The 27,315-nt window shown below is 29.7% G+C and overlaps 1 protein-coding gene across 1 annotated transcript in view; it reads left to right on the top strand.

Annotated features, from left to right (window-relative positions):
* Nucleotides 1-27,315, top strand: part of LOC107455130 (neurexin 1) — a 287,365-nt gene that overhangs the window by 251,211 nt on the left and 8,839 nt on the right. Inside the window, exons 10-16 of the mRNA XM_043044530.3 lie at nt 627-841; nt 2,027-2,135; nt 12,207-12,406; nt 13,067-13,373; nt 21,997-22,263; nt 24,828-24,947; nt 25,043-25,221. Coding sequence (XP_042900464.2) covers nt 627-841; nt 2,027-2,135; nt 12,207-12,406; nt 13,067-13,373; nt 21,997-22,263; nt 24,828-24,947; nt 25,043-25,221 — 1,397 coding nt within the window. The remainder of the gene's footprint in view (nt 1-626; nt 842-2,026; nt 2,136-12,206; nt 12,407-13,066; nt 13,374-21,996; nt 22,264-24,827; nt 24,948-25,042; nt 25,222-27,315) is intronic.

Raw genomic sequence — 27,315 nt, 5'->3', positions numbered from 1 at the left:
TTCAGCTTTTTGTGTTCCCAAATACGCTAAATTTTACCAGATTCTGGCAGTTTCGACCATACGTTTTTTTTTCATTATACATTTCGTACTTGCTTTAAGTGTAAATTTAGACCTTTAATGTATTTATTGGTAAATTTTTTTCCATCCCGAATGTAGCGACTCTAAGTTCGAATGGCAAAATACATTAACTTAATTGTATCTGATTAAGCCCTGTATATATACAAAAATATGTTACGTCGTATTTGTGGGGAAGAAATGATTATAATCCTCTAGTCAAATATTAAAGATATCAAACTTACATAAGAAAATGGCCGGGAATATGACCAACTCTGTCATCAGAAACAATATTTTACTGTTGCTTGCGTTAGAGTAAATTTTTTCCCATCCCAAATTTTGCCATGCAATATATAGAAAGTATAATAAATCTTTATAATCAATTATTTATTTACGTACCATCAAATTTGTGAAGTAAAACTACTTTAATTGTCAAATCAAATACAGAGAACATCAATTCTGCTTGAGAAATAAAAGCTATGAATATGAATCATCATCAGGAACAATATTTTACAGTTTATTCCATTCATTATCTAAACTCTTACATTTGTAAATTTTTTTTTCTATCTCAGATGCAACTACTCTAAGTTTCGATGGTACACAATATATGAAGATTACAATGACAGAATTGCCCACTCAGGCAGAGGACATACGCCTACGCATGAAGACAACCAGACCCAGTGGATTGCTATTTGCCACGTCGTCCGAAAAGTCCTCCACATCTTTGTCCGCTGCTCTTGAAGCGGGCAGGTTCAAACTCGTCCTCAATCTTGGTGATGGAAACAAAGTAAGTATCGATTGAACGAAAATCTATATTTTTCAATCGATGTTTAGATTTATATCTCTCGTAGCCTCCTCGATACAGTCGATGGTGAACTTCTGAGCCTGGCTTTCAAATTACTTCGTGTTGCTCGTTTGTATATTGGAAGAGCGCATGCATCTACCGTCGTGATTTATTAGCCATTTAAAATAAGATTCAGTTTCAAATTCTAATTTTCCTTTCTGTTGTAACCCTTCAGGGATTGCCATTTGCATATCAGAGTGGGTTTGTAAAAATGGCTTAATTCTTATTGAATTCTTCAATCTAAATATCAGTTTAAACATATACATTGTAAAGCAAATTTCGAATGCTACTCTGTAGACTTTTATAACTTCTCAACTAATTAAAGCTTCTTTTAAATGCTGACTTCAAGAAAACCATTTTGTTTTTGCTAGAAAGTGTTGTTTCTATTACTTTAAGAAACATCTTTGGAAGAATAAAAAGTTGTTTTTTCTCGCACTTATTGAAAGAAATGCTAACGGCTAATTATTTCGTAAATGCTTCTCTACCAATTTTTCCTTCTCTTGTGAGCATTTTTTGGAGTTATAATTCAGTTTACACTCATTTTAGAAGCAAGCAATAGAAATAATATGCAATTTAGCAAGTATTAGAATTACATTAAAAATTCATTTATTGTGATGACAGAAATCACATGAACTCTCTGTAAAGACTACTCCTCATTCTTCTCTGCATATATTTTTTTTTTACTTTAATTTTATCTTTGCGTTCTTTTCGTGTTAATATGCGTTTTTCATGTGGTTTCTTTGTTTGTTTATGTAATTTTGTTCCTTTTTACTTCCTGTTTATGTCCACTTAAAGCGAAGCATTGTATATGGATTAATATTTCCAATAAAACCATGTGTAACAACATAACAACATTAAAAATTCAAATGCTCCTTTTTGCATGTTAATTGTGTTAATTATCTCTTCTAAAAATCAAATTCACCATTTATTGACGATTTTAAATAAAAAAAGTTTCTGAATAAAAAGAGATATGGTAACTAAAAAAAATCATTTGCTGTTTTGAAAACTCAATTTTCCTTTTCTTTTATTCCTTATTAAAGCGATAATTTGATAAAACATATTATAATTCATTAAACTTAAAAAAATATTTTATTACGTTAAAAAAATGAAAGATTTTCTTCGTTTCAGGTATTCTTTGTAGGTCAAGGATTAAATGATGATCAATGGCACACACTTCATGTGACTCGTCGAGGCCAAAGCATGGATGTTAAAGTTGATTCTGAAGCCACTTCCAGAGGTAAATGTATAAAAATGAATTGATTAGAAACATTTAAGGCGACAGACTTTAATATATTGAATGTGTTGAAACACGGTTTCAAATTAAAGGTATTTTTCTGCACTAATGCTCATTCTATGATGCCATAAGCACAATCATTTCTACAGCCCTCAATCTTTTAAAGCCGAAGCTGGAAAATCTACGCAATTTTGAACTCTTCGATTAATTAGAATTAATTGATTAGAAATATTTAAGATGCCAGACTTTAATATATCGAGTGTGTTGAAATACGGATTCAAATTAAAGGTAACTTTTCTGTACCAATTCACATCCTATAATGACATAAACCCAATCTTTTCTACAGCTCTCAATCTTTTAAAGCCGAAGCTGGAAAATGTACGCAATTTTGACCTCCTTGGTAGTTTTTTCCTCTTTTAACTTCCATGCTACATAAACAGAAGAGCTTAAAACTCCGACTGATACAATGGACATTATGCTGTTTATAAAGGATGTCCTCGATATTCATGCAGGTTTTGAATTTTTCCTTATTTAGTCAATAAAAGGTTGCCTACAAAAACGATTGGACAGCTGACATTTCAAAGCGTCAAAAAATTGAAGAACATATGAAGAAACATCATTAGTGCTCTAAACCGTATATCAATAAACCTACAAATATCCAAGCCTTTAGGATAAAATCGATCACTGTATCGACAAAATAAAGCCACATTCGCTCAAGTTTTGTGATTATTTTGACAAAAGAGTGCGTAGGAGCCAGAAAAAACGGTAAGGTCATTCACTCGATATGCTATCCGCTACTGCCCTATATACTACTCTACTCTGAATACTTATTGCATCCATAAAATAAATCCCAATGTATAATTATAAACAAAAGTTTCCTTTAAAATTATTTCATTCGTGAATTTAAATCACACTGTACGAGGTATAACATAAATTTTACTCCTGAGTAAAATTGAAAAAGTTGTTTCGATTTTATAAACTGTGTTGCTAGTAAAAACGCGGGCACAGCTTTCAGCTTCCTCATTTTAGGTTTCCCCGCCATACGTGAGTGTACAAGGATTCTTTTTTACTGCTATTCCATGAAAAATAAAGAACTCAATCTACTGAACCTAAATCAAAATATATAATTGTCACTGATCATAAATATTTAGCACAGAAAACAGCGAACTCGTCAATTAAATTAATATAACTTAATCATATTAAAAATGGAATGAGAAAGACTGGTATATAGTTTATTTATTTATTTCAGCTCTAAAATATACTTTCAGTATGTAGGGTAGAGATGGGCTAGTGTTGACATAGGGCTAGAGTTTACAGTGCGTCAAAAAAAAAACGGACCACCCTCGAAAACTTAAGATCTAATGATAAAAATAAAAATAAAAAAGATGTTCAAGATAAATAAAAAAAGATATTCAAGATGTGCAATGAGCCAAATAAAAATTTTAAAAAAAATAATAAAAAATTTTTTAAAAAAAACCGGATTACCCTTTTTATGATCTTAGACTTTATCTTAATGGCTCAAGAGGGTGACCTCAAATATGTTAATTAGTAAGTTCAGACGATATTTTAAGCTTCGAAATTAGACATAAAAACTCTCTGAATAAACATACCTTTTTTCCGACGAATTTGGATTTCTAACCCCCAAAATATAGTGTGTTTGAAAAGGTCATATTTTGAAAATTCGATTTCTCAGGAACTATTCGACCGATTTCACTCAAATTTAGTATTTTGTCATGTAAAATTACATTCGTTAAAATTACTTTTAAAAAATTTAGCTTACAATTCAAAAGTTCGTCGACCATTCTTAATTAAAGTAATAAATATTTGCTAAGTTATTTTTTGCACGGAATTATGTTTGGATAAACGAATTTTATAATTAAGTTCAAAATTTTTTTAATTCTCTTAAAAAACTTTCGAGATATAGCAGAATATGCAAAAAGTAAAATTAACATTAAGGGGTCCAAAAGTTTGGAACGCTTTCTTGGCCAAACTATTGGGACCATATTTCCCAGATTACGGCTACTCGCTATATTTTAGGGATCATAAATCGTTCGTTAGAAAGTTCGTTTTTGTGTCAGATTTCGTAACTTAAAATATCGTATGCACTTATTAATTAACATATTTGAGGTCATCCTCTCGAACCATCGAGTCTCAGAACGTGAAAATCTGATCAAAAGTTTTTCAGGGTAATCTTTTTTTTATTATAATTATTTGGCTCATTGTACATCTTGAACATCATTTTTATTTATAAGTCAAATTTCCTATTTGAGATATCGTAGATTTTTATCATTGGTGTACATTTCCATTTGCAGTTGCATAATCAGACAGAGATTACTTAAGTAGAAACTTGTTAGAGGAAGGTTTTTAAAGTTCAAACGAGCAAGTTTTAAATATGCTCTTTATTCTTCTATTACCATATTGTATTTTCAGAATTTCAACAAAAGGTAACAACATGATATAAATTATAGAGTATTTTTTTTATCTATTTTGATGTTAATTCTTTCTTTTTATATTTTTAAATAAGCCAACATTAGGAAGAAACAAACGCATGTTTTCATGGGACTAGTGTTGACTAGCCCCACGAAGACAAGTGTGGAATTAATGTGGACATACCCACACTGATCCAATCCAAACTTTCAGTGAGAAAAATATGAATTGATGTTATTTATTTTCATTTGATGAATCATTTGATGTTATTTATTTTCTAAATTAAAATAATTTTGTAGAATAATATACCCTTACAATATCAAATACCTTTTCAATGTCAAATAAAAAGTTTAGCATAAAACCCTTTCATTAATTCACTTTTTAAAGTTTTAAGAAAATTAAAAGGAGATATTTAATGATATTTGTTAAAAGAATATAGTTCAATATTGATGAATTCAAGCATTAGTTCTTCTCTTTTGAGAGTTTTTTTTTTTTATGTCTTGTCTATTTGGACCATTTCTTCAAGTTAAAACTATGGTTATTAAAATTGATTTTGTGCTTTCAAATAAATCAAATTAAACAATGGTTTTTAAATGGTTTTTTTTATGATTTGCTTTCAAAATGTGTCTTTTAGTATAGGGAAATACTTCCTTACAAATTAGTATTTTAATCAAAGTAGGCCAATATTTATTCTCCCATAAGGCTTAGTTTGAAATTTATTTCCTTTCGGATTTAAATATACCTTTAAGAGAGTTGAATAAATGACTATTTATAATTGAAACTCTACAGCTTATCCATACTAGCCGCATAGCTTGTCCACATTATTCCCGTGTAGTGCGGCTAGTGTGAACAAAAACAGCATAGTTGAAATATTTATTGTTAAAAAAATAAACATTTTTGCTAATCCAGATACAAGCGAAAATTCAGGTAATCTTTCAAATTATTGTTAAAAAAATGCTTCATGAGTTAAAAATTACATTAAATATTCTTTTTTGAAAAATAATAATTTCCACTTGCTTCTCTCCCCTATATTTTCTGTATTTTTATTTTAAAAAAGAAAAACTTTATTTGGTTAAAACTATCCTCAAGTTTCCAGCAAAATATGAAGATTTATATATTTTAGCATACAGTTTTCTGTTTTTTTTATTTTATTTTTTCGTAAGCAATATTTACTTTAAAGCATTTTTTATCAAATAAGCATTGTCCTTTTATTAGTTCTCTTGTAGTAAAAATGTCATTTATCGGTAAAAAAAAAAATTTTAATAGTTCATGAATAAAATTTAAGTTAAAAAAAAAGTCATTCCCGACTAAGCTTGAATAGGATACTACTATTCTCTGTTAACTCACTATACCCCCCCCCCCCCGCAAAAAAATAATATTTTTAAAAAAATATTATCAGCATTATTTGAAAGAACTAGTTAGTAATCTAATATTTTACAAAATAAATTTTTTTATAGAATATTTTTAAAAAAAAAAAACCTAAGCATAAGGAAATTAGTAAACTAATGATAATTTTCATTTCTAAAAAAATAACTTCATTCAACTGTATTCCTCACTAGGGAAACTTCCAATTATCGTTTTCAAATCAAGCAAAATTTTCCTTTCCGGAAAAATGTTTTCTTTTTCCGTTACTCGCCAGTCTTTATTATCTCAATTATTGTAAACATCTGCGATTATTATTATTACTGCCTAGAAAACTTTTATTTTTATTGGCACTATTGGTATCTCGTGGGTAAAAATATGAAAAGTTACTAACGATCTTCCAATACATAACACATTCGATTATTTATGCGCAACATTTGGGCGATTCTCGTTTTAATTGGATGCCGATGACATGGAATTGTCGAGGATGTTAAAAAAAAAAAAAAATTAATAACTCATACTTCAACTCTCGGAATCGTTTGCTTTTAACTGTTTTTCGAAGAATTTTCCACATTTCAGTAAAGAGAATAATTGCGGTGGAAATAATAATTTCACCCTATTAATCTTGTAAGATTTTATTCCTTACTGGTTCATTCGTTTTACAAATAATTCCCCCATAAATTTTGCCATTTATTTTAACTTCAGAGAATGCAATTTCCAATCTCTAGATGAATTTCTTTAACGGAAAAATAATTAAAATTAAGAGAGAGACTGCGACACAGAAAATGTTTTCTCTTTAAATAAAATTTGATTTGGTGGCGAAATCATTTGTACTTTATTTGTTTTTCTATTGCGAGATAATGTTTTAATGGGGACATTTAAAAACAACATTTTAAAGTTTATAAGTGACTTAACGTTCTAAAATTAATTCTAAAAACATGCTAATGAATATTTAATGTAATTACATCAATAAGACAAGGATAATTACTGATAATTGATTTTAAGTGCCTGCAAATATTTAAAGAATTCAAATATCTGCTTTAAAATTTAATCACTTAGAAAAGTTATGTTCTATTAAAAAAATTCCAGTTCTCATTTTAACTATAATATCATTCAAATTTGCTTCTAGGATCATAAGTTGAACCATGTTTTATTACCGTTCTAGTGAGGTTACCATGAAACTATACTACCTTTTATGAAGCTGATAACGATAACATAGTGATAAATCATGTTATAACATAAAGTATCATGTGCTTTTTAAAAAACTGCTTTGGTTTGGTCAATGGTCTTTATAATGCTGCTGGCTTGATTTGTTACATTCAAATCAGCAGCAATTTTTTTTAAAATGTTGGAAACCGTTGAAGAATACAGTATATCATCATTTCAGAGCAATTTTTTATGAATTCAAACTAGTACTGACAATTAAGGGGATTTGAGACACCACACGTATCTGGGTTTTTTTCTAAAGCTTTATACAATTTGCAAGCACCTTTTCAAGTGTTTGAAAAAACTTTAAACTTTTAAGTATTTTTGTAACCCATTGCTTTGAAAATAAAACAATACTCTGAAAACCATTATAATAATCTTCATTTTGTGAGTTTTAATTCTAATGGAACTTATCAACTATATTATTAGTCGCAGTATTACTATTACTTAAAAATCGATAAATGCAAATAAACTTTAAATTATTGCTTTTCTCACAAATTTTGAATTGGAACTTGTATTTCTCTTATTGACTTTTACTGACTAGGCGTCAGGGAACTGGCCTAACATCAGAAAGGTTCTGGGTTCGAATCTCGGGCACGGCATGGATGCTCTATCATTCTTTGTGCTATCTATCCTTACTGTGGGAGCAACGTTGGCAATGGTGCCCCTGAAAAAGTGGCCAACACATCTGCCCTTCAGATGCCTGCATGACGAAAGGCTATTCCCCAGGTGGAAATTGGAGTAAAAAAAAACTTCTGCTGACATCTATAATTTGACAAGATGCTGAAGGATGGATGCATATATTAGACAGCTAATTATTGATTCAGCGGTGCCTATCTCATCCTGATAAAGCATCAAAATGTCATGATTAATTTCTTGGGAAGCCAACAACTGCAATATTCGAAAGTGCTGGCCAACTGGTGGCTTTTATTGGTTATTCAACAGCAAGTAGCCATCTACTGTAGTACAGCAATCATATGCCGACCCAATATTTTAGTAGCTAAAAGTTTTCTAGAACTGGGCTGACAGGCTTTGTTTCTGCTAGGACTTCTTGAAGTATAACATTATATAGAAGCCTGCATATAGACTTCCAAGAAAAAACACATGTGTTAAATTCAATTTCCATGTTTACCACGACTTACAAATTGTTACAATCGAATGAGTTGTTACCTAGATAAGTGTTATTTCTGTTACCTAGAAAAATGTACTATTATTTCTTTTTTTCAAGAACAAAAATTTACAATTTTACTACAGAATATTATTTTAATAATGTCCTGTTTATATCCTCATTATATTTGTTTATTTCCAACAGTTTTAAATGAATATTTTAATAATTACATTGACAACATATAACGATACTTTTTGTGAAATAAATTAAACTTAGAAAGATAAATTTCGTGTTAGGCAAAATTTGAAACCACATTTTACTTATTTCCTTAAAAAAATCTTAATCTTAATAAGTTGCTACCATTAATGTATGAAAAGTCGGCATTCTGTAGAATGCCTGGTCATTCTATAAAGTGTTTGGCATTTTCAGGCGAAGTATAAATTGTAAGAATTATTTTATACTTTGCTTAAGCATTGTATAAAATACATGCAGGTATTTTGTTAATCATTCCATAGATTGCCTAGACATTGTTTGAAATATTAATCCTTTCATACTTTTTCCGGTATGTAATAGGCATTCTATACAATGGCTACACTGTGAAAAATTCCAGTTCAAATTACGGATTACAGTAAAAAATATTGGCTCTCAGGGCAGCATACATAAAATTCATTTTTACAGTAAAATTCTATACGTAATGTTTAGACTAATATGTATTAATTAGAGTAATTCAATGATTTTACGGAACATATTTTTTTTTTTTTGTGAAAACAAAAATATCTCCCTATGCACCAAGGAATATCACACAGGGCCCGAAGGTACAACAGAGGTACAGCATAGTAACATAAAATTTTTACGTGATATTAAAAAAAAATTTTAAAAAAGAGGAAAACAAAACAAAACAAAAACAAAAGAATAAGAGAGGTTAAATGACTGAGTGGATAAATTTTACAAAAAAAATTAAAGTCTATTTTTCACTAGATCAGTCAAAATCGGGAGCCATCTATTATTCAAGTCTCTGCAGAGATTGTCCCTTTCTTTTGAGACCATCGGGCATTCTAAGGGAATGTGAGAGTGGTTGTCAATCCCGGTGTTGCAAATGCACATGTCGCTGTTTTCTAAATGAAATCTATGGAGGTAGCTATTGAAGTTACCGTGTCCTGTGAAAAACTGCATAATTTTAAAGTCAGTATAGAACCAATGGCTCTTAATTTTGCTGAAGATTGCAGGAAAAAATTATTTAGTCCATTTGCAATTGGGAGAGGACACAAAACTTGAGTTTCATACTGTGTTGATATTTTGTTTGACAATGAATTTAAAATAAGACTTGGGAAGACTGGTATTGAGTCTATTACTAAGTGATAAGGAAGATTTGGCCAGGAAGTCGACTCTTTCATTGCCATAAACACCAGTATGACCCCTAACGTGTGAAACTGAGTGAAATATTTTTAATATTGCACATATAAATAGAAGTTCGGACTTCCTCAATGAGTTTTTCGCAGCTTGTGACATCCTGCAGAGCCAGAAGGGACGACAAAGAGTCACTGCAAACTAAAAAACTCTTAAAAGGTTCATCAATGGCATCCTTAACAGCAAGATTAATTCAGAGTAATTCCGCTTGGAAGATTGAGCAATGATCATTAATGCGGTGTGTTTGATGGCCCACTTCAAGACCATTTTGAAAGTAAACGTACGCAAGACCAACTTTTTCGTTAGCCTTACTCCCCTCTGTAAAATAGGTAAAATCGTAGTTTTCTTCCTTAATGTTGTTAAATGCAATGTACGGTATATCAGATTCTTCTGTTCTGTAAAATTTTACAGTAAAAAGTACCAGTAACTTTTACCGTAATATAGTGTGTGAATGCCGGAGTTCATATATTAAAGGATAGTATTCTATATGGAAATCTGATTTTTTATACTGTAGTTATAGGTGAATGCATCTTTAATGTTCTATAATTAATCCTATACACAAAAACTTGTTTATTTTGTTTTAAATTTCATTAAATATCAATTTTTTAAATATTTAGTAAGGCTAATAGTTTCCTACCTTTATAAAAAAAATTATTTATCTAGTGCAAATAAATGTGTACGACTTTAGAACTTACATTACTTACTAAAATCTAAATCTTTCTAAATCGAGAACTAATTTAGCACAGTATTTACTTTATTAAGTGCAATATCTAAGTAATGTTGGGCAAATTCCTCTCTATCTCAACTGCCTTATCACATTTGAATGTATATCCCTGCAGTCTAGACATTCCCTCTTTGGTCGTATGTTTTATTCATAAACTATTTAACATATAAGTATTCTTCGTCTGAATATAACGACAGCGCACATCCACAAAGTTACATTTCCTTCTCACAGTACCGTGGTGTCTCTATACTCTTGAGACTACAGAAAATAGGATGGATACCACTTTTCCACCTAAATATTATTTAAGCAATTGTAAACAACCACTAATGTTTCAAAACAGAAAAGCAGAATTAAGAACGTTCGATCTATTTGTGTTGCCACCGATTTTCACGAAACATTTTTCTTCTGATCGTTTTCCTGAGGACAAATGAAAACGATTCACAATCGATACGAAATCGTTCTACGAAGTGGAAGAGGTTCATATTAAGGCGGTTGTTGTTTGTTCGAATAGTTTTGAGAAAAACTGAAGATGTCGTTAGTTGAATTTTCTATAATACTTTTTGAAATCTCATTTTTTTTCTCTTATAAAAACTCGAACTGGGGAATTTCATTGTATACATTATTGTAAAGTTATTTGTTTTGAATCTTTAAGTTCTTTTAAGACAGTGGTCCCATGTGGAAAGAATAATAAGGTTACAAAATATTGTTCGAGCATTTTTCTCCTCGAATAGTGCATAATTTTGTTGACTGTGTTTTAACTTCAAAGGAATATATTTGCATAATCGAATAGTTACCAAACAAAGTTACTATCCAAAAAGTAAACCGCAATGAATATAAACTGAGTAAAAAAATGAAAAAACACTATTCAAATTTATTCTATAATAACAATGAATAAGTAAAATATTTCCTTGAAGAAAGATGCTTTCAATCAAAAGATGTCCTTATCGTCCAAGAAAATAGAATCAAACAACAAAACTGCTCACATAAAATTTGCATAAAACAAGAATAAATTTTATATTTGAATAACTTTAATTTTTTAAACTTCTTGTAGTCATGCTATAAATTTGTGCAGCATTTAATTTTGAGAATATTTGAACTTTAAACTGTAAAAAATAACTGTTACACTTCATTTTCGAATAAACATTTAAGTCTACACTGTTAGAATTTCCATTCTAAAATTATGATAAAATAACCGGCAGCTGACTGTCCATCCACTTAACCGTAAAGTTAACAGTAAGGAATATTTTATACCTTTATGGTTTTGAAACGGTTTACATCTGGTACCAAGAATACAAAACTATACGGTTTTTAACCATTTACAACTAGCAAGGTTTCAAAACCACAAAAAAAAAAATTCTTTTTAACTGGACATAGCAGATAATTTTTTATGCTGCTGCCAACTGTGCGTGAATAATAGTATCGTATTCTAATGTACATGAGGTCAAGGGAATGAAGGAATTATTAGGGTGTCAACGATGACTCAAACACCTGTTCTGTCTATCATAAGATTGACAGATTAGCCCTCTTGGCTATAATATGTACCCATTTCCGAGGAACAAAGTGGCTTCATTTGGCGGGCCTAATTTTTTGATATAAAATGCTGGTTGTTAAGCCGTATTAGGTTAAAACAGTTAATAAATGGATTTTCTCATGGTTTGAATACCATCTAATTTATGATTAAATGATTGTTTGCTTGAAAATGATAAAGTAACACTTAAATTGTTATTTAGCCATTTTTTCCGAGAAATTTCTAACAGTGTAATGTTTATTATATAAGTTTTAAAAAAAAAAGATTAATATACTAGATTTCGAGTGTAATTTTTTTCCTGATAATTTTTAGAACTCAGCGGTCAAAATATCAATCTGGATTTTCAAACTCTTTATATTGGAGCAATGGGGACCGAGCGACCCCCTGCATCGTTGATCTCATCAACATCGAACAAGGATGTTCCTAATTTTGTTGGACACATGCAACATTTCATTTTCAACGGTCAGCATTTCTTTGACATGGCTCGCAGTGGACAAATGACTAATTTCAAGGTAAAACTATCTTTGTTTTCCAATCCAGTTCCCAGTATTTTGTTTTGTCATAAAACGGTTAATTCATTTACTGTCAGTTAACAATTAATTCAATGATTATTTTTTTAATTTTTTGTTCCGTCCGTTATTTCGTTTATTTCCAAGTAACTATGCATTTTAATTACTAATATTTTTTGCTTCTTTTTTGAAAGTATAACTGTTACAGAAGTCAATGAACATTCGTGTAAAAAATATGTGTCTAGTCGTTATTATTCGCATTTTAGAACAGCTTCAAATTGTTAACTATTTCTCCCCGTTTTGTGACAAATTTGATGATTTTTTCCATCACCTCGTAAATTTGGCAATTATTTCAAACAATATTTATACTAGTTCAAAATAAGTAAGAAATGTTTTACCATATAATATATTTATTTGTCATTAAAATTTTTTTAAGTCTATTTGTGTATGTTTGAATTTTTTGAACGACCCTGAAATTTTTTTCATAACACGTCACACTAAAAGCGTATTATTATTTATCAGTTTATTAATTTATGCACTATCTTTCTTTTCAACAGTCAATATTTAATTTTTGAAAAAATTTCAATTTATCTACGTAATAATTTTTTTTTAAAAAATGCTTTATACTTTTATAAATCAAATAATGTTTTGATCATTTACTAGGTAACAGCGAAATTTGGTAAAAAGGACGAAATCGTCCATCATCCTGTTACATTTAAATCGAAGTTCACCTTCATTGGCCTTTCCCAATTAAAAGCATACTCATCTATGAACTTATACTTCCAATTCAAGACTTTGGAACCAAATGGTCTCATCTTGTTCAATGGGGGCAAAGGACAAGATTTCATCGTTATTGAACTCGTAGATGGTCATCTGCATTATATTTTCAATTTAGGAGATGGTCCCCGAAAAGTGAGGTCAAATACAAGATCAACTTTAAATGATAATCATTGGCATGCTGTGACAATCGGTAAGTTACCTTATTTTCAAACCTGCAATATGGTTAATAGATTAACCAATAAGCATGATAGACTATCGATTAATGTAATGAACAATGAAGTAAGCGTTAATAAACGAAACCAAAATTTGCTTTAGAATGTTTTTAAATAATCATTATCGCCAATTTCAGAGGAAATATACAAAGAAAATTTTAACTCATTATCATTAACATAATAGTTTCTTTTTCACTAATTACCGTGCTATAGCTAAATTTTAGGATTTTCAGCTTTCATTTGCACTGTTTTTATAAGAAATTGTTAAACTAGTTTTCGAATTTTTGAACAATACAATAGAGGCAACAATGCAATAAAGTATTATTTTAAAATAAAGTCTCACCTAAAAATATCATTTACTTAACTTTTTTTTAAAAATTGTATGTTTTTTTTTCCTTTAAAAGATATGCACCGGGTGTCTCAAAAATGACTGAAAAATTTAGGAAATCAATAAATAAAATAAAAAGAACAGAACGCGATTTTAAACAAAACGTATAGTTTGTGGTATTAGGCTTGGGAAATTTGAAAATGTCTTCCCTCCAAATTACACATTTTGTTTAATTTCCCTCCTATCGGTGGCGCTGCATGCATACAAGAGCTGCAGAGAAAAAGAATCCGTGAAGTTCCTATTCGGTATTTCGCCATGATAATGAGCGCTTTTGAAGGATTTTAATTATGATTTCCACGTTAGACAACTGATATTCATCATTTTTGAATACAGCTATGTGCAGACGAGGTGCAGTTTACCGATTGTTGTTATTCCGGTTCTGCAGTGCCATCTTCTGACAGGAAGTTTAACTAAATGTGCAATATGGTTGAATGAAATTTTCTAGCTTCTCAAGTATAATGTCCCAAACTATACATTTTTATCGCATTCCGTTCTTTTTTTGAGAATATTCATTTGAGACACTTGCAAATGCTATTTAAAAATAAAAAATCTCATTCATTTCTAATAATATTCAGTATATTATTCGTACATTTTAGACGTCGATTATGTTTTAAAAAATAAATAATTCGATAATGACCACCTTCATGGCGTCCTTCAATAAAAAAAGTAATGTTTAATCCAGACATCCAAAATGTAAGCTCTACTTTTGAAATATTAGTCCTGATGATACTAGTTTGGTTTTATTCGATTCAATGGTAACTGTTAGTACCCCCTCCTCTTAGTAAGTGGTAAGAAGTTGCTCAAGATCTTGCATCGGGTTTTGCGGATCGTTGAAGGAAACTTATGTATTGCTTCATAGACAAATGAGGTGTTGTTTCGATGCATTTTTTTACACGGAATCGAGTGACACTAAATTCGAAGCCACAAAATTAATAACTAAAACAACGATAATATACAATGAAACTAATAGTTCTAAGAATTTTTATGTAAAAAAATTACATTTTTCGCGCTATTACGCGTGTGACATTACTATCTTACTTAAGTATTATTTCTTTACGTATTTATTTTTACACTGAATCGAATAAAACCAAACCATCAGGACTAATATTTCAAAAGTTGTAAGGGTGTGTTTCAAAAATATTAACCATTTTGATCCCACTTGATGCCAAATCTATAAATAATCAAAATTCAGTTATTAACAATAGAAAAAAATTAAAAAATTATATGATAGATTAAGTTCTACGAATATTTTGTTCAGCTTAAAGTATATATAAAGGAACAATAAATAATTTCTAACGTTATAAAATACATCCCCCTTTCCTCATAAACAGCCGCTTAATCTCAGGAGAACTTTAATAACTTCTTGGTGAGATTTAAAAAAATTTAATTTTTATGAAAAGATTACGGCTAACATTTTCTTATTTTTTATTTCCTTTGTTCCTCTGCTTATATTATATTTTGGAATGAAACAGTATTTTTAAAGAAACAGGCATTCTAACTTTAACACTTATTTCATGAATTCGTCTCATTTTGACTTAAGCTAATTCTTATTTCGAATTTTAACGTTCAAATTGTAATGTAATTTAAGTTATGTTATTTAAATTATTTCATGTAATTTAATAATAAAAGAATTTCAATTGTATATGTAATGGTAATGCAATTATTATACAGTAGAAGTCCGATAATCCGGCACGTTCGGGACCGGCTCGGTGCCGGACTACCGAAAATTCTGGTCTATCGGGCGGTAATTATACGAACAATTAGGTTAATAATTGAACTAGCAAATACATACAACAAAGTTTATTTTAAATCTCATATAATGTATGTACACGTACTGTAAAACATATTTCACTTAGATTTAAAGAAAGTCACGAATGTCTTTTTGTTTTCTTGACTTTTGGCATTTTTGGAGTGTTGTATTTTTTACCTGGTTCCAAGACAGTACAATAGCATAGACGGCATCTTTTACTGTAAACTTTTTTTGAAAATCAGTCACGTCACAGTCGGCATTTAACAGGCCTTGAATAAAAGACCTTCTATAAAAGCATTTGAAATTTTGAATAACCCATGGGTTGAATCAAAGATGTTACGTTAGGTGGGAGCAGAGTAGTAACAATATTTCCAGAAACTGACTCATCTACTGGCGGGTGGGCTTTGCAATTGTCCAAAAGAAGGATGGCTTTAGTACCGAGTGCTTCCGGATGATCCCGAACTACCCCGAAAACTTCCGAATAACTCTCGAGAAGGGCCGGGATAGCCTGGTCGGTAGGGCGCTGGGCCCATATCCAAGAGGTCGTGGGTTCGATCCTCGCCGGCCGAAGACTCCCCGTGTAGTAAATGGTGACTGATGCACGTTAAATCTGTCGAGTCTCAAAGTCCTCCATGTTCCCACAACAAATCAATACCTCTGGGGGTACTGATCCAGGAGTTTCCTTGTCTTCTGGATTGGTTCAAAATTACAAGGCTACGGATTTGAACGTAAGTAGTCGTAAACCCATGAAATTGGGCCGGCTGTTCAACGACGGTTATAAAATAAAATAAAATAATTCTCGAGCGTTTTTATTTGCTTTAAAGACACACTTTTGGAGAAAACCAAAATTTTTTACAATTTTTCGGAGCGATGCCGGACTATCGGGCATTCCGGACTGTTGGATGCCGGACTAATGGACTTCTACTGTAATGCAATTGAAAAATTGTAATTGTAATTTAATGTGATATGTAATTTTAATGTAATATGGAATTTAAATTGTTTATTCTGTTCTTCCGATGATGCGTTCAGTAATACAAAGAAATAGTGTAGAGTCATGCATGGTAATAATTTAATTTTACTGCTCTATTTCATTACTTGGTTCTTTTATTCTTTTTTGTTCATTCATTAATTGAACTTTTTACTTTCATTGTAAGTTTTAATAAAACCATTTTTGCTGTTAACAAAACGCTTTGACTTTTTTTCTATTCTCAAAATTCATTTATTTAAATTTATTTCTTATGAATTGTTCAAACTCTTTATTTTAAATAAATAAAGTCTTACCCCAACTGTATTTCAACACTATCACTATTTTTCAAATTTTAACACTATTTTTTCTTGGAATATTATCTATTTTATTGTAAATGCTAACTTTATATATATCTTTAATGACAAAATAGCTGTATTAACAAAACGTTTTCTGCTTTAATTATTTAGCCTTTTATCAAATACATTGTTTTTTGGGGATGATGGTTTATTCGATTTCTTCCTAGCAGTTAATTTAAAAATTTTGTCACTCAAACCTCATTATATTCATCAAAAACAAAAAAACAAAGAGGAACTGGATGATCAACGTGGTGAAATAATCGTCTTCAATCAGTAAATTTTTTATTTATTTTAACTTTTTTTTATTAAGTGATCAACGAAGCCCTAGACTAATCCCCTTCCTTCTCACTCCCGTGAAAATGACGGGGTGAGGCATAGAGTTGAAATACTGGGTAGAAAGAGTAGAATAACCCCCGACCCGTGGACAAGATAAAGTCACGTGACTGTAGCCCAAACTTGCCGTTCACTGAGACCGCTTCGATTCCCGTCCATTCGTTTAGCATTGCGATCGTCTGATGCAATTAACTGTCTGTCTTTTTAATTCAGAAATAAGAATGGTACAAAAGTCCTGAGCATTTTGCTGCACGGAGAAGTTTTCTAGGGACTGTCCGATAACTTTTTACAAGAAAGGGCGACATTTTTTTTCACTTTTTCTATTTTAAAATTAATTTTAAAATTTATCCGATGCTCAATCATGCTCTGATAATCATGTTTTATTTGCTTTAATAATCAATTACGCTCGTTTTTGCTCACTTTTTTGGCATTTAACATAAGTTTTTATTGTTTCTTAAACTTTAAACTTATAATGTTTAAGTATATTTCAATATATACTCTATTTTTAACTGAAATAGCTGCAAAGCTTTATTGGCTTCCTTGGCGAGATACTTTAGCGCCAATTTTTTTTTTTCATTTCTGTATATTCTGAAGATTTTGTATATCTTTACCTCTTGATTACTAAAACCCAATATTTATCTTGTTCTAAAATGTTTCCTTTAAATATATATATTTAAATAAAAAATATGGTACATAAGAAGTTGTGTTTTTTAAATTACATAGGAATGCTTAAAATTTCTAAATTAAACTCTTTTATTATTTTATTTGATTAGTTTAATGCTTTTAATCTTATATTTTTCTCTATTCGGAGCTGAAAACTTTTATATTAGAATAAATATTTTATTTTATATTTAGACAAACTGTTAAGTATTAAGTTAAAATGCAACAGCAGTTTATTTTTGAAAATATCTATTTTAAGTGTCAGGAAAAAAAGAAGATAACAATAACAATAGAAATAACAATAGAAAATAACAATAGTTAAATGTAATAATAGTTATTACAATATATATTGTTAATTTTTTTTTTAAAATGGGTCTTTGCAATAAAAACATTTAAAAAAAATTTTCTGAATATAGTAATAAATATAAGTGATGCAGAATATCGTTTTTTATTTTTATATAATGAATAAATTTTAAGGAATAGTGTTAAGGGTAAAGACGAGAACTACTGAATTTTTTTTTTAATAAAGGCAGTACTTTAATTAAAAATTATTTGTTCAGAAAAAAAAAACTCATGTTTTAAAAACCCATTTAATAATATTAAAGAAATGTGATTAACGAAAATATTTTTTTCCCTCTTTCAAATGTTCCGATTATTTGCGCATCGGTAATATCGAAATAAAGCTGTTTAAAAACTTAGTGCGCCAACATTTGTGATACTGCGCCAAGTATTGCACTCTTTCCATCACGTGATTGTAACTCTTTGCTTGCTATCTGTGGCGTGTCTTTTCGGATGGAATAAAGCGAACTTGGTTCCTCTACCTACTATTTCAACTCTATGGGGTGAGGTTTCGCCCTCTATTTCTCGCTCCCGTGAAATTTCCGGGCTGGAGTGTTCAGTAGTAACGCGCAAATAAGAATAAACTAATTCATTTCCTTTGTCCAGAAAACATTTAATTTCTCATTTTACACACCAGATGGCAGTACCAGGATATGTTTAAAGTAATTGTAGATAGTTTATTTTAAACTAGCGAACAGCACTAATCAAATACGTGTATTTTGCAAAATAGGCACTTTTATGAGCGTTTTCTTGAAAATTAACTGATCGTTAAGGGGTTAAAACGATAGTTTATTCAACCATCAAAGTCAATTATGCTTCTATCTAACAAAATCTAATAAAATATTTTATACCTTGAAAGAAAACATATTATTTTTTTCATACAATTTATTTAAAATTTACACTCTGTACTTTATTTTAATTACTGCGTTTTCTTTACACATGCTGATGAGAGAAGGATATTAAAATAAAAATTTCCGCGAACAGTTACAGCTCTTAAATCTCTACTGTAACTTCTTGCTTGATAACAATGCAAATTTTTAACGTTTCTTGACCACTAGAAGAGAATTTATGGGCCTATTATCACCAGAGGGTCCTATTATTATGAAAACATCGATCAAAATTACGACCTCTTTCAACTCAAATCATCGCTAGAGCTCCTTGCCTGATAACAGAGCCGGTCATTTTTTGACCACAAGAAATTGAGTTTATATTATCACCAATGGGATTTTATTAACAACCATTTGTGTTTTGACCATTTGTGACTAACTAGATTACACTTATCTTTGATAGAGCTCTGTGTCTGGTGACAATCTAGGTTTGTATCGTTTCCCCACCGTTAGAAACTAAATTTCTTACCACATGATCAAGAAACGTAAATACAAATTTTGACCACTTACTAGCTAGGGTGCTTATATTTTTTACAGAAGCTTTGTGCTGAATGACAATACAAGTTTCAAACATTTTTTGCCAATTTCAGCAGAATTTAAATCGAAATTTTATCGAATTTGTAGTCGGCATTCAACACTTTCCGACTAAACTAACCTACACAAATTAATTAATTAATATTTTAGAAACTACATTTTTCAGACAGATATAAATTAAACAATTTTACTTTCTTCAGATCTAATATTTCAAAGGTAGGGAGCTTCACTTTCGTAATAAGCTGAAGTCATTGCCTTTAAAAAAGCACTGTGCTTATTGTTTTAGGTCTAAAGAAAATAAAATCATTTTCTATTTTTGGTTCTATTTGAAAAGCATAGTTCTTAAGATCGTAGGGTCGTTAAGATCGTTTCTGAACTTTTACCTATGCATTTTACTCGCTACCTTTTTTACATATTATATTTGTTACTTTTCCTAAACTATGACTTTTTATGTCACAGTAACTATTTCATACTACGTATTGTATTTTCACTAGTTATTTTTTAAAAGTAACGCATTTATATAGGTTTATAACTAACCGTAAACTTACTACTTTATTCGATAGAAAAAAAAGAATAAATATTCCTTACTTTAAGCTTTATTTAAATATTCCTTATGAAATATATTCATATTACCAGTACTTAAGCAATAAACTTTAATAGCTTTTCCATTCCTAATTTAGTAAATCATACTCTGTGTAAATATACGCATTAAGTCTTTCAAGAAAGTCTAATTTTGTCACATAATATGACAAAATTTTCTTTAAATCAGTGAAGTTTTCATGCTGTTTAATGGTCAATTTACGGAACTGTAATAGGCATGCATAATGAGGAATATTACTCAATCGCGAGCACCTAATGAAGATACATTATAAGCTTTATCTGAAACTTTTCACTTCGACGAATAATTTTTATTATTTTCCAGAGTTAGAGAGCAACTCAAAGTTTAAATGTTTGAAATGAAATTGTAGTAGTTTTTCGCATAAAAGTTGATTTGGTTTTTATAAAAGGTTACAATTATTTGAACTTCAAACAAAATAGTTTTTTTTAATTTTCTTAATTACATTCGGACATTAAAGAAAAGAGATAAGTCTCACAAAATTATACTTTATTTTATATTTATAAAATATGCGAAAGAATAATATTTCCATTTACTTTTACTAAAAAGACTTATAAGATAACCTTACTACGCTGTAAAAAATTCCGGATCAAATTCCGGTATAAAGAAACAGCACTTTGGATGCATCATCAGTTAAAGTACATTTTATACCGTAAATTCATTTTTACCGTAAAATATTATACTGCAATTTTTACAGCAATATTTATTTAATTAGAGTGGTTCAGTAATTTTACGGTAATTAATACTGTAAAATATTGCGCTATTTCAGATTTTGATCCGCAAAATTGATTAATCCAGTACAAATTGATTTTAAGGTAAGAAAGTACAGGCACACTGAGTGCCTTTAACCTTTACTGAAACTTGATTTGGAATTTTTTTACAGGTAACTAGTGTGATGTGTTTCAACATGTCTGACACCAAATATTACAAAAATTTCTACGTGTCGATCAGCAAAGAGCATTGTTGGTTGTTAAAAAGTTTTGCTTAATGAAAACGAAAAAAAAATCTGTTAAATTACCGTATTGTATAGTAATGACACTTCTGATAAAAAAAAAATCATAATTTTGGTTGATAAAACAAAAAGATACAGTATTTAAACCATTCATTTGGTTTTTTTCCTTTCATATGGTAACGGTTTACCGGGAATTCTGGTTTTCAAAAATATAGTTCTCATTACCACACATTTAGTAAAAAAAGTTATTTTTTTCTAATCACTTAATAAATTTCAGTAATCTAGTTTGTTTTTTTTTGTAATCTGAAAAATAAATTTTATCAAATAAATGGTTTTAATGCCATGTTCTATCACATCATAATAAAATTACTAAATTTTACCACATTTATCAAATTATATTATACGTTATGAAATCATATTTTACTGTTAATTTTAACAAAATCATTACTAAAGTGTTTAATTAAGAGAATTTTTAATTAAAAACTAAAATTTAAAAGCCGAGCTTTTTGGTGTTCCCAGAGAGTAACACGGCAAATTTTACCATATTCTTTTGGTTCAGACATACTTCTTTTCTCAATGTAAGTATTTCATTCAGATTGTTATAGTAGAAGACATATTAACTTGTGCGTCTTATGCAATGTATTAACTTTCGAGATAAACTAAAAATATTCTTTGTAACAACGTTTAAATTATTTGCGCCATGCCTAACCTATTCATAACCACTCATATAATTCCAACTATATAATCTAATAAAAATTTTCAATCTCATTATTCAGTTTATGAAAGGAATACAATTTCATAATTTTTTATTATTTCTAGGGAGACCATCCGTTAAACAGCATACCTTGATGGTAGACGACATGATTGCAACAGTTGCAAGTACAGGATCTAATGTTCACCTAGATCTTGACGGTCTGTTGTATTTGGGTGGAGTTCGAAGAATTTCTTACTCATCTCTTCCTAAATTAGTTCAATCAAAACATGGATTTGAAGGATGTCTCGCTTCTTTAGATCTTAACGGAGAAACTGTTGATCCCATTAAAGACGCTGTAGTACCTAGTACTTTGGTGTCTTCAGGATGTGCTGGTATGCTGATTTAATGTTCAGCTTAATATTTGTTAAATATTCGTCGTTATATTTACCCTCTTAGCACTACAGAACACTACTTTCTTGGCACTACAGAACCGGCACTACAGCCGGTTACCGGTCACTGGTCACGGCCGTCTCATTCAGTTATATTTATAAATAGTAATTTTGTAAATCTGTGAGTGGTTATCAGAGGATATTTGTAAAGATTAAAATTATATTACTTTTCAAATATCGTTTAAGTATTTCTGCGTATTTTGAATCTTTAAGCCAAAGGATATAGGAGACGAATTATAGCTTTTCAAATAAATAATTAACGCAAGGAATTGCTCGCTGTAGACCATATCAGAAAAACAATTTACTGGGTGAGCAACATACTAAGATATAGCAGAACATCAAATATGCTAAGATCCAGCGCATGCGCATAAGAAGCAAAGTGATAGTTAGGTGGTACGTCACCTGTGAACCTTTTGTTGAACAACTCCATATATATGATTGCATACGCTGTTATCAGCGTCACTGCCATTTAATTCTTTCTTTCTATCTCAAAATATGCTGGCAGATATAAGCAACATGGATGATATAAAAGTATTCTTAAAGAAATATCTTTATTAATAGTACTGTACTGTTTATGCATAGTGCAAAAATGCAGAAAAAATCAACAATAAATAAAGAGAGAAAGCTTCTCATTTCCTCCGCAACTCTTCCCCAACCCCAGAAGTAGTTGGGAAGAGAGGAGGGTGAGCCCCCCCCCCCGTTTCAAAAACCTCTGCTGATGTGCCCCTAAATGTTGCTTTTTCCTTGTTGCAAAGGGAATGTACCAAGCCTTGGAGAACTGGTTTACGTTATGACTATCAAAGTTAGCCTTCTTCACCTAAGTATATTTTTTGTTTGAGCTGAGTATATTTTTTGTATGAGAGCAAGCATTAAACTAGCTAAGTTAATAAAGCAAAAACTAAAAAACAATTCAAAACATTTTGCAAGCTTTTATTTGCAAACACATGCTTCTATTTGTAATAGCCTTGATTGAATCAATGATTTGAAGAAAGATTAAATTCTTAGAACATTAATTTGAACGTCCAACTTTTTCTACATTATTTACTTATTATATAATACTTATTCCGAACAAAAGAAATTCTTGAACTGTCAACAAATAGTATCTAGTTTGAATAATCTTGATCAAAATCAAATCTGATAATCATCAACTTAAACAAATGATCTAACGATTAAAAGTCAGATTATAGCTTCAATTTTTGATTTAGTAATTAAAAGTTTACGTACTGAATCGCTAACATGCTGTGCTGGCTCAAAAATCAGTTTAGAAATATAATTAGTTCAAACAAGTAATTAGGTTTCAAATTAGAAAACAAAAGACGACGTACTACCTCCAAATGAAAATATCCGAAATTGACTTACATCACTAGAATATTTTCCAAAATATAATAATTTTTGAAAAACTATTTTCTCTTTCCAAGCCATAAGCTCACCACCATTATTGCATAAGACATGTGTTAGTCAAAAATAAATGAATAACCTATTTATGGTGCAAAAAAATAATTTTTTAGACTTTATTTTCATTTCTAAACTTCTTGATCAATTATTTTTTAGGTTGTTAATTTAACAAATGAAATCGAATATCACTGACTTGAATTAACAAAAAACGTTTGATAAATCTAAAACAGTTGTATTTTCTTTCATAATTTAGTTTAGTTTAACTTTAATATTCATACAAATTTTGTGTGGACTAGAAGGAAAATCGAAATTTTATATGCCTCGTAACTATTAGTAGGCATTACAATGTTCTCCCTAAACCTTTTTGAATGGCGGCCCACCCTGCTTGCCCTTTGATCCTAAAAAATGAGCCCTCTTTGCCCTTTTCGTAAAAACAAGCAGCTGTCCCTTAAAAGCACTGCCATTTTAATTAATATTCCATGTTGAAAAAAAATTTATTCGCTGTTCAATTAATAATTACACACTGTTAAAATTATCTGTGTTTAAAGATTTAGTTCTAAATACTATTACATATATTTATTTTGTTAGGATTATTCGCAACTGGTTAACAAATAAATGTTTTAATTGGTTTTAAATTTTGAAACAATTTTTAATACTATTTACCTTTATAATAATAAATACCTTTAAAAAAAAGAGGCATCTTTCAAATATTTATTTTCTCATAATTTTCCGTTTAAATTATAGAAAAAAGCTTTCAATTTTTTTTCATCAATTAATCATTTTTTGTTAATTTACTTTTTTTGAAAATAAAATCTGCACCGAGATTGCCTTCTAGCATGCCTTTAATTATTTTTATTAACTACAAATTTTCCTCGTATTTTGATAATGCGAGATAATTATTTTTTGAAACATACACATAAAATAGCATAAGAGAGCAATTTAAAATTTCAGTTATTACATAATATTACACATTTTTGTAAATTTTTAGGTTGTTAAGTGAGTGCCCTTTCTAAACTCCAAGTGCCCCTTTCAGAGAGTAACTGTCCTGCTCTTTTTTATTACTAGTGAGAACTCTGGGCATTAATTTTATTTTTTTTTTTCAATTCATTCAGGTCCTGTTACCAAATGCAGTACAACAGCATGTGCGAATAGAGGCATCTGTGTCCAGATGTGGAACAGTTACACCTGTGACTGTGATATGACATCTTATACAGGACCGACATGTTCGGACGGTGATTATTGTAGCTTTTTTTGGAATCGTGTGTAAATGTTTCTCTGTTGAATTCTATATATCTAAATGAATGTATTTTTTTTTTTTTTTTTGTAGAAAGCATTTCGTACAAGTTTGGTGCTAAAGGGGGTCTGATCACTTTCACTTACCCAACAGACAAAAGACCCGACACCAAAAGTGACTTGTTAGCTCTCGGATTTATGAGTTCAACGGACAATGCAGTTCTAGTTAGAATAGACAGTGGTAGTAGCAACGACTACATGGAACTTGAAATCGTAAGTGCCTTAAAAAATGTCTTATATCTGTTACTCGCATCTGTTTAGAAGGAATTTGGGTCCGTTAACAGATCCTTCACAAAATATCTTATCTTTTAATCGGATCCTTCACGAATTTGTTTATCTTCATTATTGTTTTGTTAATCGAATAAACCCTTCCCAGGAGAAGAAGAAAAAAGGAAGACGGTTCGAAACGAACTACGTTTTCCAAGATTCTCAAAGTTTAAATTCCAATTGTAGTATTCTAATAGAATATTTCTAGTTTTACAAACATCGTGTGCACATTCTTATTGATAATAAATTATATATATATATATTTTTTTGTAAATAAATAATTGATCAGTTTATATTTATTCATAAAATTAATTAATAGAATGTTATGTAAATAAAAAAAAATTTCTGGCACTTTTTAAAAAAAAATATTATTAAATTAAGAATTGTTTAAGTTTACTTAATGCGTAACACATTAAAAGTGATACATAACTAAATTGTGTTATTTAAAATATGTCATTATTAAAAATGTGAGTGATTTTGTTTCCACTATTCATCTGAAAAGAATATTCTGAGTTGAACAGTATAACTAAATACCAAATATTTGTATGTTGCATTTCTAATTTAGTAGCAGTAATTGTTGAAAATAATCTTGTATTTATTTACAATTTAAAAACTTCTTGAAAAGAGTTTTAGTAATTTTTGCAATAACAGGACCCTATTTACACAATTTCATAAGAGCAGGACCCTGGTTGAAAAAATGTGACTTAACGCTTAATATATATTCACAAATTAAGAGTAGTTTTTTCGCAATTTTACCAAAACAACACCTTTCACAAAATGCTTGGACAGACCCCTGATAGAACAAAGGTAAATACTTTTTAGTCAAAGTATGAAAAAAAAGATATGGCTATTATTTAAAAGGCGTTCATTCCTTGAAAATGCTCAAATATTCTTTTGAGAAGATAAAAAAATTGTCATTAAAAGCGTTCTATATGTAACCACAATGTATGAAACGCTAACATTCTGCAAAATATTTAGGCAATTTTAAGAATTCATGATGTATTTCATATACTTTGCGATTTGTCATTTGGTATTCGATAGAATGCCTTGGCACTACGTGAATTTTTGTTCGTTTCATATTTTGCGAACAAGTTTTCGATATTCTATGAAATGCCAAGATGTTATATGGAATGCCGAATTTCAAACTAAATCAAAAACTTTATTTTGACCTGCACAATAGGATATCCAAAAAGTGACAAACCATTAAAAGAAAAAAAGAAAAGCACTTGAATTGCTTTTTATCATTAATATAAAATAAATGTGGCAAAAATACTATATCCAGAATGGTCCCACTTCAACGAAATATTTTTACAAAAACAAATTATAATAAATAAAAGAATAATTAGCAAAATTTTTAAACCGTTAAGTACACTGTTCACTGTAAAAGAAATGAAACAGAAGAAAACTCAAAATGTAATTTTAAACAAAGATTCATTAAGCTATTGAAAAATGCAACTAATGATTGCGAAAACCATTTCCTGCTAATTAATTAAAAGAGCTAAAAATTAATTAAATAACAAGCGTTAAAAATTTCTGTTTCGATCTACACTCATAAAACTTACTGTGTTCCGCAGAGCCAGAGAAATATTGTAAGAAAATAATTTTCTTTTAAAATCTTTTTTTTTTACATAATTTGATAAACTCGGGCTGGAAAACATTTTTCTAAAATTACATTATTACGTAGGTCCATGGCTCACCAGGTCTGTAAATATAGATTCGGTACTTATTGCATTGATCGAATATAAATGTTGCGAGCATGTGCAAGCTGTATATGGCTTTTCCTTAAAATAACGCTTCTCACACTTGCAGACTAATAGCTTTTCCAGTTTTCGTAGAATTTACTTAAAAAGTTTACAACACGTAAAATTTACGGCATAAAAATTTACAGCCTTTTTGTATTTTTTAATAAGCGCAGAATTTCCTTTAATTTACATTTATATATATATTTTTTATAATTGAATGACAAGCGTACTCTTTGCTCTAATTTGGATCATTTTGCAAGAAATATTTTTACCTTTTTTTGCGAAACAAAAATTTATC

This window comes from Parasteatoda tepidariorum, chromosome 10 (assembly GCF_982258835.1).
Source record: "Parasteatoda tepidariorum strain Cologne lab strain chromosome 10, Ptep-v5.0, whole genome shotgun sequence".
NCBI lineage: Eukaryota > Metazoa > Arthropoda > Arachnida > Araneae > Theridiidae > Parasteatoda > Parasteatoda tepidariorum.
The sequence above is the reverse complement of the archived record's forward strand: the minus strand, read 5'-3'. Positions and strand labels throughout refer to the sequence as shown.